The following is a 15342-nucleotide window of genomic DNA, read 5'->3' as shown; positions in this document are numbered from 1 at the left end:
CTTCTTCTGTCAATGCCTGCTTTAGTAACCCAACAGATGCATATCTGCAGAAGCAAAAGTCATTAGTACTGAGGACTGGATGTCCATATTTGATATATGTTCAGGTTTTCCTTCAGACTAGCCTGATCCTCTGGATTGAACACACATGAGTGACTGAAATGTGCTGAGGTACCCTTGGAGCATCAAAAACTGAACCATCAAAAACTGAATGATTACCTCTTTTCTTAAAGCTGGTGTTCACAGCATATGTGCCCACATCTACACTGCCGCAACAGAATTTCATAGTTCAGAAAAGTAAATTGGTGTCTCAGTAAGTCTGTACTTTAGAAAACACAGTGGTGTATCCCATGCCAAATGGAATTCCTAAATGAAGATTAGATGTTGTAAATGTCTAATTATTACTTCCATCACTGAATTTGCCGGCATAATTTATATTAAATACAAACTGTTTGAAATTTTCCTTGTGGCCACAAAGGCTCCACAGCATTTATAATGGAAAAACACAATTCAAAACCCTTACAGAGAAGAGGAATCAAATCAGAAGGATTTGAGGTAATCTGTAGCTGTTGGAATTATTCTATCTGCATGATACAATACATATTTTCATTGAAAATAACAACTTCACCTGACATTACTTCGTTTAAGATATCTGCAGGAGAGCATACTCCCAGCCTTATCCTGGTACTGGAACGTGGTGTTTTCCTGTAAACGTCAGAAAACTCCTCACCTCCTCCCGTTGGAGATTATCCCTACGCTCTCGGTCCCTCGGGCTTCCCTCCAGCTCGGCAGGCAGGCGAGTCTGCAGCCCCACAAACCCCTTTTCAGCTCAGTGGGCAGGCAGGATGCTGCACATCCCGAGACCCCGCTCCAGCTCGGCGGGCAGATGGGATCCTGCAGCTCCTCAAGACCCCCTATCTATCCATCTCGTTGGGCAGGCGGGCTCCTGCAAACCCGAACGCCCCCGTCCATCTCGGTGGGCAGGCGGGCTCCTGCAATCCCCAAACCCCGCATCCATCTCGGTGGGCAGGCGGGCTCCTGCAATCTCCAAACCCCGCATCCATCTCGGTGGGCAGGCGGGCTCCTGCAATCCCCAAACCCCGCATCCATCTCGGTGGGCAGGGGGGCTCCTGCAAGCCCCAAACCCCGCATCCATCTCGGTGGGCAGGCGGGCTCCTGCCCCCGCCCCACCGCTGCCCTGCCGCACCGCCCCGGCGGGGACTCCCCATCGCGCCAAGAAGTTCGCTGCTCCACAGGTTTAAACGTGTCGTGTTCGGCGACTGCGTGGCAAAACGTGCCTTGAATTTCCAAAGGCAGCCTTTCCAAAGCTTGTTGTAACTTCCCTTGCATTTTACAAAAAGGGAGAGAAAAGGCTGCTTCTCGGTCGGAGAGGCTCGGGACCGGATCAAGACAAAGGACATCCCGCCTGGGCATCAGCATCTGCCGGGCAGGTTCTCAAGGAGCGAGAGTCGGCGAGCAGCGGGGGAGCCCTCGCCCGCCTCGGCCGCCGACCCCTCCGCAGCCGCCACCCGCGCGGCCTCGGGGCAGCGGGGCCGGCGCGGGACGGGCCCGGCGGAGGCCGGGGGGCACCGCCGGTAACGGCCGGGGCGGGAGCGGCCGCAGCCCCGCCGCCCCTCCGCCCCTCCGCGCCCTGCGGCGCCCGCCGAGACCCGCGGAGCTGCAGCCGGAGGTGAGCGCAGGGGTGTCCCTTTCTGCCCCCACCCTGGGCGCAGGAGGGCGGCGGGAGGCCGAGGCCGGAGGGGCCTGTCCCCTGGGGCAGGCGGGAGGGAGCGGCGAGGCGGCCGCGCTCCGGAGCGGAGCCGGAGGTTTTGGCAGGCAGATTGGAGCCCGGCTCGGGGCCTCCCGCAGGCCCGGCCGTGCTCGGCCGCCTCCCTAAGCGCCGGGTCCGGGCCTGGCCCGCGGACACTGCCGCGGGGAAGCGCCGCTTTTCCCCCGTGCCGCCCGTCCCGGAGAGGAGGGGTGGCCGGGGGAGCAAGCGGTGCCAGCCTTGACCGAGGAGGCCTCGGGGGTGGGTGATGACCCGAAATTCCTCATGGGCACAGCTCCCAGAATAGAGTAAATCCGGCAGAAAGAAAAGGGAAAAAAGATCGAAAAGGACCGCCTCCGTCCGTCCGTACTTCTTCTGTCTCCATCGAGATGCCTGGGCAGTTTGTGACTCCTTTTTAAGTTCGTGGTGCCCCTCCCATCCCTGGCAGTGTTCAGGGCCGGGTTAGATGGGGCTCCGAGTGACGCGGTCTACTAGAAGGTGACCTTGCCCATGGCAGCTGGTTGGAACTAGATGGTCTTTAAGGCGCATTCCAACAAAGGCAATTATATGATGGATAGATGATGTACCACTGCATGGTCACGTTCAGTTAAAGCAGGTTTAGCTGGAGCAGCATGCTCCAAATCTGTATGGATATTCCTGACTAGAAACATTGGTTGAGGAGAATAAGCTGTCCTCAGGTGTGGTTTCCTTTGCTGGCTTTAAATAGTGTTTGGTTATTTTTTTTTTCTAATTAAGCCCATGCATCTGTCAATGAAAGGCCCTTATTTAATGTGTGTTTTTTCAGGCTTCTTCTGCTTGACACACAAAGTGGTAGCTTTCAAATTCACATGGTTTTTATGTAAAGAAATTTCTCTTATGTCAAATACATTAAGCACATATTGGGCTTAGATCTTTGGGAGTTAGATTTCATTATGTGTAATATGGCAGAGTTATATGTGATATACATCAAAAAAAGTTAAATAGATTTCTTTGAAGATTTGCTGGCGACTCTGTTCGTGGAAAAGGAGGTGGCAAAAATGTCATTCTTGCAGAAGACTGCAATGTTGCAAACAGCACACAGTACCTTTTCTAAATTAAAAACAAGTGGCCTGGTAAGTGATGGAAGAATCTAAATGGAATTGAATCTTGGGTGTGTGACCAGTAGGCTTAAGGTTCAAGGTCCAAAAAGCAACCTACATAGAAATCTACATAAAACTAAGAGCTTGTAATTTGTGAGGGTGTTTGTGTTGGTGCATGTAGCAACACTGCTGGTATTTTTGTGGAAGTAGTTCTATATTGTGATTACTGGTAGACATGTTACTGTTTATATTGGAGAGGGCAATGTGATGAGAGGTGAGGTTCATTACAAGTTCCTAGGAGGCAAATGGAGGGAAATACTGAGGGGGAGTATGAACTATGTGGAGGAGCTGAAAGGGGACAGAGGAGGCCTAACATGATTAGGCTCTACATGGTCTATGAGAAGAAGGTGAAGGAGCTGGGCTTATTTAGTGTGGTGAAGAGAAGGAAAAGGGGCCCTCTAGTAGTGGCCTACAGTGACTTGAACAATTGGGGTAAAAAATATTCAAACCATTTTTTAATCTTGGTAAAAGCAGATACTCTGCAAGACATTAAGAAAAATGTTTTCATCAGGAGGAGAGCACAGACATGCAACAGGTTGTACAGGGAGGTCATGGATTGTCTGTTCATCTTAAATGCCACAGGTGATGTGAACTAGTGTGCGGCAGAAATTTGGACTGGACGATGATCACCAGAGGTCCCTTGAGAACATCTCTGTGAGTCTATAATGCATCATGTAGAGGAATCCATGGAATTGAGTGTATGATCAGATATTGTGTGGCTGTTCTTGGAGAGGTATGTATCTAGGAATGACCAAGAGGATGAGAAACTAACATATGTGTGGAAGGGACTGAAAAGTTAGGGAGGTATAAATGTGGAACATGGCAGTAAGGCAGATGTAGCTAGGGGACTGAAATATTAAGAAATGGTAACAGGAAGAGCAGGTTTTTGGAGAAGAGTGAAATAGATTAATTTTGTATGATGGAGGAGAAGGATGCTGCTGCTTAGAAATAGTGTTGAAGCAACTGAGCAGGAGCAAGGGAAACACCAAACTAGGGAGCACTGGGGATTGGGGTGGGGATATAGGCTGAAGTTGTTGGTTGTGTTGAAGAAAAGTATTTGTGCCTTGATGGTAAAGTACGTGATGTATGCAAGGCATGAGGTGCTTCACCGGGCTAAAGTGTTTGGGCTCGGTAGAATGAGACAGGAATGACAGATGTGGTGAGGTTGTGGGGTTGTGTGGTTGCAGGAGTGGGTCTGGTGTGTACTGATACCAGGCAGAGGTGTGTTGATTTGATGAGTGACGAGAGCATGTGGAAGCAGCCTGCCAATTGTGACTGTGTTAAGGTGAGGAAGGTGTTTGCAAGCACCCGACCGGTGTGTGGGCATTGGGAAGGGTATGGAGTGGCACTGGAGAGATTGCATGGAGCTACCAGCTGAGGCACACGAGGGTGCAGCAGCATGAAGACGTACAGAGAAACGACATATGTATGAATGCTGATGGTGGGGAGGTGACAGATGTTGTCACATCTGGGAGACAGTTGAGTAGCCGTGGCTGGAGAAGGGCACAGGACAGCACAGGGGTAGAGGACTGCGAAGGGTTGGAGTCAGGAGCAGCACGGAGGAGGCACAGGATAGGGAGGCACGTTGGTGCAGTGAGCGTGCGAGCAGGGTGGCATGTACAGACTTCTAAGAAGTGAAAGGAATGTGGAGCGAGAAAGCGTGTGCTGTGTAGCTGTGTCAAGGATGCATAAACATAAGAGCGGAGCCGAGGACACCTTTGTTGATGCGAGTAGCGTGTGAAGATGGTAAAGGATGCGCTGCGTGCGGGGCAGCGGGAGCACCGGGACCCGCGGGACAGAGCTCCCTAGCGCGGCGCGGCCAGGAGGCTGCGGAGGCGTCGCGGGAGGAGGATGCCGGGAGGGAGAAGGACGGGATTTGTGCCGAGCGCGGAGCCGAAGGAAGGGCCGTGGGGCGGGGAGCGGCGGGGCGGGCGGGAGGCGGCACAGCCCGGCGTCACTGCCGCCTCCCGTCGCGCAGGCCGGGGCTGCTATAGCGACGCGGAGGACGCCGGCGCGGAGCGGAGCCGCAGGGACGGAGCCCGGGCATGGTGAGCGCCGGGACGGGCGGGCGGGCGGGGCGGGGAGCGCCGGCCGGGGCTGAGCCGTGTCTCTCTCCCGCAGCCCTTCTCCCAGCGCACCTATCACCCGCCTGCAACCGGGCCCGGCGCGGGGCCGGCGGCGTTTCCCGCGTTCCAGTTCCGCGTGCGGCACGAGAACCCGGACTGGCGGCGCCTGAGCACGGTGGACGTGGAGCGGGTGGCGCGGGAGGGAGACGTGGCCGTGCTGCAGGCGCTCCTGGAGCATGTCACCTTCTGCAACGCCGAGCGGGAGTGCTGCCCGCACTGCCAGGGCCCCGCAGACCCGCTGCTGCTGAAGCTGCTGCGCCTGGCACAGCTCTCTACCGAGTACCTGCTGCACTCCCAGGAGTATCTCAGCGCCCAGCTCGGCAGCCTGGAGGAGGCCCTGAGAGAGACACAGGCCCAGCGTGACCAGCTGGCCAAGGAGGTGGCCCAGCGCTCACAGGATATCCAGGGGCTTAAGGAGGAATGCCGGCGGAGAAAGAAGATGATCAGCACCCAGCAGATGATGCTGGAGGCACGAGCCAACTACCACCAGGTGAGAGGAGAGGGCCTGGTGGCCCAGTCGCCCACGCCTTGTCAGCTCTGAGCCTGCTGGGATGGGCAGCAGAGCAGCCCCACTCTGCTGGGGTGCAGTTGCTTGCTGGGTGAAAGGCTGGAACTGCAAGGACCAGTGACCTTGCAAAAGGAAGTGCATTGCTGGCGCTTGTTTTCCATCTGTGTTTCGGAGACTCTTTGGAGAATGCTACATCATCTTTAACAAATCCTCTTTTTACTAACAGATGCTCTTTACTCTTGGATTTGCTTTAGATGCATCTGAAATGTCAGATACACACACATACAAAACTTATGATAAACATGTTGCTACTTTGTTGTGTTGCTGTCTTTCCTTGTCTGCCAACTGCGTGGTCAGAAAATACACAGGGCAAATGCACTGGAGCTGATGCTGAGCAGCAATGCACTGTCCTGCACTGATGTTCTCCAGGCACAAAGTTTCTGCTTTTGTGTGTGACTCAGAGGTGACTCAGGCAAGATGGTAAAGAGCTTCAGTGAGTTAGCTCAGCTCTGATTCCACAACAATCTGTTCCTAAGGGGTCTTCCTTAAGAACCTTAATACACAGCTGTTCTGACTGACAGTGTCATGGCACTCAGTTTAAACTGGGAGGGTTTTTTTGTCTCACTACAATAGTGTGGTAGTTTGGTCTAAGTATTTTTCAGCATCAGCATTTTCAGGTTTTGGGAATGCAAATTTCGGCTTCAAATGTAATCTGAAGTCTAAAGGGTACACTGGACACAGACTTGACATGATTTCAGGCTAGCTCTGAATGTTTAAAGTTCAATATTTAAGACGTCAGCTAAGTTGCCTCAAGTGTTTCTGTAAGGGAAAAGGTACCTTATGCCCCAAGAGTAGAACTATACATGAAGCAAGGTTCATGCATTCAAGTGTTAGTCTCAAGGACAAGCTGCTGATATGGTATTATTTAAAAAAAAACACCTTTATGCAGCTCACAAAGTAGTTTGTCCTGTGTTGCAAAAGATAAATGTGGCATTTTATGTATAAACCTAAATAGTTCTCATACTGTGATTGCCAAATGTTATAAAATTTTCCAGAAATATTTGTAGTGTGCACCTGTCTCTGTGGAAGCTGAAAAACATGGTAGTGAACTTGTCTCATTGGTAATCTGTTCAATGGCATTTGCAGTAAAACAGAGATGGAAATCTATTTCCCATTTATAATTTGATTCATACAAAGTAAACTTATGATCTCCCCTCTCCCCTTTCATTTTTCTAGAAGTTATTTAAGTTCACATGAGAAAAATAAGTTCAGGGAATGATGTTGAACAATACCTGAAGTTCTACAGTGTTTTCAGGATTCTGAGTCTGAATGCCAAAATAATTAAAACTCTTCCCAGTGTTTGTAAATGCAGGGTAGTAGTGTGATCACTAAACAGCAGCTCTGTGATATTTATCTCTGCCAGATACAGAGGCTTTTCTGGTGTTCCTGAGAGGGTAGTTCAGATTCCATCCCCTCAAAGTCTTGGATATTTTGCAAATATGCCTGTTACTTGTTTACAAATAAGCCTTTTTTAGCGGAGATGCACTTTACATCTAATGTAAATGTTTTGGAATTCAGATGTAATGCCTTTCATCCAAGATCAATATAAGTTTAACCATGAAATGCTGCTATTAAATGGTACTGACACCTACAAGTCATAAATTTAGGTCTTGTTGGTCAGTACCTTCATGTGAATAATACAAATTTAATTTTAAATAATATTTTTCACTTTTTTAATACTTTGTTCAGAAATCTTGCATTCTCATGTACAATGTGGGCATAAAGTGCATATTGCAGTTAACACTGAAAAGTAGTTGCAAGAAGTGTTGCATAATTCAAAACTTAAATGTTCCCTATGTTAATCCTGTCTCCTGCAGTAAGAGCTTTCTTTCACTACCAGCAAGTCAAACTGACATGAAGTTTGTGCTTGAATGGATAACATTATTTCACAGCCAATTTAGTTCTGTAAATCATGTGCAATCTGTTACACTGTAAGCTCCCTCTTGGTTGGCAGTAATGCTTTGCTGCCATATTATATCACTTTATTTTGGTTTTATAGTAGGTCTTGCTTTTGCTGAACAAAATTTGTCTTAATTATTCATGGCTTTAGTGTTTGCTGAAAAGTGTATTTTAGAGGATACCTGACTACCAGTGGCAGCATTTTAAATATAATATGAAATTTGAGAATCTCACATAATCACAGAATCATTTAGCTTGGAAAAGACCTCTGAGATCATCAAGTCCAACCTTTGGCTGATCAGCATCTTGTCAACTAGACCATGGCACTAAGGGCAGTGTTCATTTATTTCTTGAACATATCCAGGGTGGTGACTCCACCACCTCCCTTGGCAGTCCATGCCAATGTTTAACCACCCTTTTAATGAAGAAATTCCTTCTGATGTCCAGCCTGAACCTTCCCTGTCACAGCTTGAGGCTAAGTCCTCTTGCCCTGTCAGTTGTTTCCGGGGAGAAGAGGCTGAACCCTGTTTAATTACACCCTCCTTTCAGGCAGTTGTAAAGAGTGATAAGATCTGAGCCTCCTTCTCTGCAGGCTGAACACCTCAAGCCCCCTCAGCTGTTCCTGGTAGGTCTTACACTCCAGACTCTTCCCCAGTTCCATTGCCCTTCTCTGGACATGCTCCAGCAGCTTAATGTCCTTCTTGTATTGAGGGGCCCAGAACTGGACACAGGATTTGAGGTATGGCCTCACCAAGGCTGGCTATAGAGGGACAACCAGTGCTCTGGTCCTGCTGGCCACACTACTGCTGATACAACCAGGGTGACACTGACCTTCCTGACCACCTGGGCACACACTGGCTCATGTTCAGCAGCTGCTGACCAACACCCTGTGGTCCTTTTCCATTCACTGAGCAGCTTTAGAGACACTGCCCCAAGCCTGTAATGCTGCAGGGAGTTTTATGGCTGAAGTGAAAGACCTGGTGCTTGGTCTTGCTGTACTTTATAGAGTTGGCCTCTGTCCATCAATCCATGCTCTCCAGATCCTTCTGCAGAGCATTCCTACCCTCCAGCAGATCAACATTCCTGTTCAGTTGGTGTTGTCTGCAAATTTATTTAAGGTATACTCAGTCCCCTCATCCAAATGATCAATAAACATATTAAACTGGACTGTCCCCAACACTGATCCCTGGGGACATGACAGTGACCAGATGTCAGCTGGATGTGACACCACCACAATCTCTGGGCCTGGCCATCCATCCAGTTCTTAACCCAGAGAAGAGTTCACCTGTCCAAGCCATGAGCTGCCAGCTTTTCCAGGAGAATGCTGTGGTAGATGGTGCTGAAGGCTTTGCTGAAGTCCAATAGGCAATATCCACAGCCTTTCCCTCACCCACTAGGCAGGTCACCTGGTAATAAAAGGATCAGGTTAGTCAGGCAGGACCTGCCTTTCCAAACCCATGCTGGCTGGTTCTGATTGTTTGGTTGTCCTCTATGTGATCACACTGAAGATGATCTGTTCCAGAACATTGCCAGGCACCAAGGTTGGGCTGACAGGCCTGTAGCTCACCAGATCCTCCTTCTGGCATTGATTATGGTGACAAGATCTTGAACCTATTAAGCTGGTTTCTTACCGTCATATCACACTGATGACTTTTTTGAGTGTCTGTGTTTTGTTAAAATGTATTTATTTTTAAAAAAGTGTGAGATAGAGATAGTGAATGACCCTCAAGTGATGAGGAGCCCTCATGCATGATAGAGATAGTGAATGACCCTCAAGTGATGAGGAGCCCTCATGCATATGTTACAGAGTTTGTAGATGCAGCTTCTGTCCTTGTACAACCCACCTATTTTAAATATATTCTGAACATTAGTAGAATGTATTTTGAAGATGAACAAAAAGGGTGGGATCCAAATTTGACTTCAAATTTATATTCAAAACTAGTAGGTTAATTATAGAAACAGTAATTGAAAGAACTTTGTGCTTCAGAAGGATTCTAGGTGGCACACTAATGTAGCTACATACCTTTTCTTACAAAATTGTGTACTGCTGTTTTACCTTAGTTGAAATGTCTGAGTATTTTACATGTCCTCTGAGTATTGCCATCTTACAACTCATATGCTGAAACCCATCACTGTTGGTTTTCTCCAGCTGTGTGGTGCTCTACTTTGTGGTATTGCATGAATCTTAAGAGCACCTGAGCTACTGGTTGGCTGGAGTCTGTGTATTGTGCTGAAGAGGGTTGTCATGCCTTTTGTTTATAGTTCTCTACCTACATATACGAATCCTTATCTGTGGTTTATATCTGAATTTGAACTTGCTTGGCCAGAGTCTGTTTGTTCAGTTTGTGCAGTGCCTAGCACGATCAGATTCTGGCTCATGACCATCACTGTGAAATGTTAAATAGCATTAACATACTAATGACTTTACAGAAATTGGGTACCATGAGAATCTTTGTTCTTATTCTTGTGAGATGGAATTTGTTGAAGTTACCTTCTTTTTACATTTGAACAAAGTGTAATAACCTGTTCAAAACCTTAACCACTGTATTTACCAAAAAGATGTTACTAATGTTTTTTTAACTGGTTTTTTTTTTTGTAGTGTCCATTTTGTGAAAAGGCTTTTATGACCTATTCCTTTTTACAAAGTCACATTCAAAGACGTCACCCAGGAGAGTCTGAGATCGGTATGTACTTTAATGTTGTAAAAAAAATTGAGAGAGGTGGTTTAGAAAAGTGTAAATACAGTGAGGATGTGCAGTACATGATTTTGTGTAACTTGGAAGTAAAGTTTTTACTTTTAATTTTTGAGTGGCAGATCCCAGATTTGTGTGAATGCGAGTGCCACTGACTGATACAATGTATTGGGCAACATATGTTTCAGTCTCTGGAAAATAGTTAACAAAAACCTGTGTGCCATATCTGCAGCATCTTTTCAAACTAGCATTTCTGTTGAATACTTTAGTCGGTAGCACGTTTCAGAGCACAGTTCCTCTTTAGGCTTGTGTGTTATGAAGGAGTGAGTAAAATGAACAAACTGCACTAAGGAAAATAAATTTTGTAAATATATAATAATTATAAATACATAAATAGTCCACCCCACCTGAAATCAGTTTGAATAGGATCAAGGTCTCCTGAGCTAAAGTGACTGTAAAATGTAGTGAGAAAGAGAAACTGTTCAGAACAGTCTGCCTTCATCTATCTATGATACTTAAGGTTGCTTTACCACTAACTTGAATACTTTTTTTCTCTCTTCGCTAAAAGATGTTCAGTTTGAAAAACAATGATGTCAAAGTTTCTTTCATTCATATCTAATTTATCTTCTTCCTGGTAGGCTGCATGCTTATGATTTATTGCTAAGGACAAACAAGTATTGGCAAGTAACAGTGGTTAGAATAAGAACAAGTTAGGAAAAAAGGAACATTTGGGAGGAGAAAAAGTGGGAAGAATCTAATGAGGTCTGAGGTGTAGCTTGTCAGGCAAATGAAACAGCAGCAAGAGTGAGAGGGGTGTGATTAAGCAGCTGAGGAAGTTTGAATATATTTTAAAAAGAAAGAAGCTCTTGTGCACCTTGCACTTGATAAAAATGGTAGTGTAAGATGCTGCAGAAACAGTTGAAATAATTGTTCTATAAAAGCCTGAAATGGCTCTCTGGGAAAACTATCCCATTCAGTTATTTCTGAAATAATATTCAGATTCCCAGATGATGGGCAAGTAAATACTTGGTAAATTGATGAAATGTTTCACAGTTGAAGATTGCTGTGATTTTTGTGCATTTTAACGTATTTTGTTTGATATTCCCCCAATTCTTTCCATGTAAATAATTCGTTGTATTCCAACTGTACTCCTTACAAAAGTTATTTAGAATAAACTTAACCTAAGAGATTGAATAACTGAGGTTCACTTTGTCCTTTGTACATCCTTTTTATGAGCCTGTGTTGCTTAGATTCCTATAAAATTAGGTTATAGAATGCTTTTTCATGTAAATATTTCATAAACTATTTCTCATGTCAGTGGTAGAAGTATTTGAGGGTAAGTTAGCAGTCCAGAGAACATATGTATTTGAAAGCATCTGTGGAGAATCGTGGTAGTGGGAAGGGAAATGGTCTAAGAAAGTCACACTCTGTGAATATGTTACTGAAACACTAGAAATGTATTAACAGTAAGTATTGCAGTTCCAGAAATTGCAACAAACCTTCTTAAAATCTGTGTTTCTTTCAAACAGAACAGAAGAAGAAAGGAAATATAGAAAAATTGCAGGATGAGATTGAAAAACTGAAGGAGCAGTTGCAGCTCACCAAGTCCCAGTTAGAGTTTGAGCAGCAGGCTAACTTGGCCAGGTTGTCTAAGGTAATACTTACTAAGTAATGTGAATGTCTCAAAAGAATTAGCACTTTGAACTGTGTTCACTCAAGCCACAGAAGTACTGGATTTCCCAAAGTTGAACACTTTCAAGATTCAGCTGGCCAGGGTCCTGGGCCGCCTTGTCTAGTTTGTGCTGTTGTCAAGGTCTGGACCAGATTATCCTGGAGGATAATCCAATCTGATCCTTCCAACCTGATAGTCTGTGATGGATAATTATTTTTTCCTTGTTTTCAGAGGAAACCCTGATCTTCTGTAAAACATGCAGTGTTGTTTTCCATTAACTCAGCTTCAGACTTCTCTTTCTTCAGTCCTTTTGTTCCCCCTGTCTTGGAAGTGTTCAGCTTCCATTTTCAAAAGTCCTGAATGACTAAATCAAAAGCTGCTAGAGTTTCACTTAGGAGTGCAGGCACTGTCAGAATAATGGGTCTTGGCCCTATGTGGACATGTGGAAGGTATTCTACTCATTCATTCTGTGCCTAGCTTTTGAGAAGTACATCTCTAACATATTTCTCCTGCCCCCCAAAGCATCGTTTTGCTTATGAGGTGGAACTTGGAGTATTCATAACACATTCATTCAGAACAATGTACATTTTTTGGTGCCTTAGGGGCCGCTTTTGAAGTCACTTGTCTTAACTGAGACTCCTAACTGCAAGGGGACTACCTGAAATGTCCTGAAGCTACAGTCTGCAGTGTTACACAACAAGAAACTTTCAAAACTTCTCTGTCTTTCTGGGATGTCAGGGAAGATAGAAATGTGTGGTGTGACTGGTTACAGTTTATCTGCTATGACTGACATCCACTGTCGATTCAGGTGGCACAATGTTGCTCTCTTTTGATTGAAAGAGCTGAAGATCTTATCCTTGCTTGAAGGATACAGATGATCCCATTCTTCCTAGTTGTACAATGATTGCATATTATAGAGAACAAATTCAGAGTGAATGCTGTGATGGAAAAATATTGGTGTTTCCTAAAAGATACATATGTCCTGGGCAGTGAAATGCAGGACTTTAAACAATTTGAGAACTATATAAAAATTCCTCACTGTGTAGTGGAATGGTTGAAGTAATCTAATAGATGAAGTGGGGTAAAGGCATATAGGGAAAAAATAGTTCTAATTTCATTTATGAAACAATGGGTTCTGAGCTGAGTGCTGTTACTGAAGGGCAAGATCTTAAGCTTGTGATACATAGCCCTGGGGAAATGTTAGTAGTAGCTAGCAAAGAAGATCAAATAGTACCAATTATTCTGAAAAATCTCTGTGCACAGTCTAAATGTGTTGTGTGAGTCTAGTCCATCTCAAAAAGGAGAGGATAGAGCTATAAAAGTTACGGAGATGGGCTACAAAGATGATCAGTCAGTATTTAGAATGACTGAGCATGCTGAGAGTTGTCACTCTGAAAAAGAAACAAACACTTGATGAAGATGGAGGGTGAGATAATGATGCCTATGAAGTCATGAGTAGCACAGAGTGAATAGTGATTCTCTCTGTTCTCCAGTTCCGGGCTCAGAATCCATCAAATGTACCTAGCAGGAGCCAGATTCAAACAACAAAAACAAGAAAAGTGCTTGGCTCTTTATGCAGCTTGTGGAGCTCATTGGCAAAAGGTGTTGCAGTTGCTAAAGCTTATGCAGCCACAGGAGATAACTGCAAAGTGTATGAGGAGAAATGTATTGAAGTTTATGCAGTTAATGAAGTTCACAGGAGTGTATCAGGCTCCAGAAGTCCTCTGAGCTGAAAACAGCTGGCAGCTTAGAGACTGAAGGAGAACATGCATGTTTGCTTGCCCCAATATTAGCCTTTCTTACTTACACGCTTAAGGACTTTGTGAGAACAGGATACTGAAGTAAGTGAATCTTTGATATGACTAAGGTCATTTGTGTGTTTTTCAGTGAAAAATAATAAACTGCCTGAACTGTTTTGAAGCATACTTGTTTAGCTTGTTCAGCAAAATGGGTAGTTTGCTACCCTAGAATTCTTAAAAAAATCTGGTGTTATGTTTTTTGATGTCACAATATTTGCCAAAAGTTGAAAGTGACTGCATTCCACATGTTGTTTGGGAGCTTGAATTTGTATTAAACATGATGAAAAATCACCAATAATTTTTTTTTTTTTATTTCAGGAATGCGAGCAGCAAAAATCAAAAGAGGAAGAGTTTCTACAATCATTTCATAGATGGAAAGACGAGGAAAGAGAGAAATTTGCTGATCAAATAGAAAAAGTGAAAGATATGTTTACAAAAGAGCTTAAGGACTTACATTCAAGAAATTCAACCTTAGAAAATGTAAGCAATTTGAATTTTCAAACATTTTAAAACATGAATCCCAGATGGCAGTCAATTTCACATATTTGAAATGTGATATAGTCATTGTAAACCTCTTCCTACAGAACTCTTAAAAACAATGATTGAATGGTAGCTATAGTTGTATCTTTGTATACAGGTATTTTATTAAAATAATTTCACGTTGCAGGTCTTTTTATTTAAAGGATTGCTTTGTATGAATGAATGATCCCTTCATCAGTTATGTCAGTTTTTTTCTGTACTCCTCAGCCTTTGAATGCCTGTTTATAGGTTAATAGATATTGTTGTGGTTGCTGCATGTTAAGTATCCTTATGTTAATATTTTCATAAGTGGTGTGGAGGACACTAACCTCTGCATTACAGTCCTGACAGAGTTAATTTGTTTTCAGCACATGCTTTGGAAATGCTCACTAGCAAGAGAATCATGAAAGTATGTCTGGGTCAGAAATCAAATCTGCATGGCATTTCCAGAGCAGCTTACATTTTGCAGCTGCTAGGTCCTGTGTACTTTTACAAGTCATATTTATTTTAGATGTAGATATTATTCATGACGTGAAATTTGATAAATGCTGACCTCACATGAAATGGGAGAAATATCTGATGCAATCTCTGCATAACTGTGTTTAAAGAAAATTTTGTATTCCTCCTCCCTCCTATTAGCAACTGTTAGAATTACAAAAGTCCAATATGCAACAAAAATCCAATTTAGGAACACTGAAAGACAGCCATGAGTTTACAGAGGAGAAACCTCATCATCTTCGGGATCATCCATATGTGGTTAAACTTCTGGAAAAACAGGTAACACTGTAATTTAATGTATTGCTTTTGACAGATTACTTGCTTTCTTTTTATTTCTCTTCATCTCTGAGTAGGATATGACATCCCTAAGTAAAATTTTAATTATTTTTAATGCCAAAAATAGCTAGTTTTAAAGATTTAATACTATTTAATACAATCCATATAATGGCAAACAAGGATTTATTTTCTTTATCTATTATAAATTAAGTAATTGATGCTTATTTATTCATATTCTCTTATTCTTTATGATTAAGTATATCTGTCTTTGCCAAGGGTGGTGGCAATTCAATTCCAGAAGGCTCTATTAAAGCATTTATGTTTACCCATCCGTGAGGCCACTTACAAAAAAATTGGAATATTCCATTTCCCAAAATGAAAAAGAAAA

The 15342-nt window shown here is 44.3% G+C and overlaps 1 protein-coding gene across 6 annotated transcripts in view; it reads left to right on the top strand.

Annotated features, from left to right (window-relative positions):
- The first annotated feature begins 1639 nt into the window (after nt 1-1639).
- The window catches only part of DZIP1 (DAZ interacting zinc finger protein 1), a 40998-nt gene continuing 27295 nt past the window's right edge, over nt 1640-15342 (top strand). For 2 of the 6 annotated variants that reach the window (XR_010026809.1, XM_063149544.1), the window contains exons 1-8: nt 1644-1687; nt 3487-3558; nt 4883-4952; nt 5026-5520; nt 10097-10181; nt 11720-11844; nt 13980-14141; nt 14820-14957. Coding sequence is in view for 5 of the 6 variants with exons in the window: in XM_063149544.1 (XP_063005614.1) it covers nt 4950-4952; nt 5026-5520; nt 10097-10181; nt 11720-11844; nt 13980-14141; nt 14820-14957 (1008 nt within the window). In the remaining variant the exon portion in view is untranslated. Of the gene's footprint in view, nt 1688-2384; nt 3559-4882; nt 4953-5025; nt 5521-10096; nt 10182-11719; nt 11845-13979; nt 14142-14819; nt 14958-15342 lie in introns of those variants that run through there. The other 4 variants (XM_063149549.1, XM_063149547.1, XM_063149548.1 and 1 more) reach the window with 4 other exon arrangements.

The sequence above is a fragment of the Melospiza melodia genome, chromosome 2 (genome assembly GCF_035770615.1).
Source record: "Melospiza melodia melodia isolate bMelMel2 chromosome 2, bMelMel2.pri, whole genome shotgun sequence".
Classification (NCBI taxonomy): domain Eukaryota; kingdom Metazoa; phylum Chordata; class Aves; order Passeriformes; family Passerellidae; genus Melospiza; species Melospiza melodia.
Note: the sequence above shows the minus strand (reverse complement) of the source record. Positions and strands in the feature narration are given on the sequence as shown.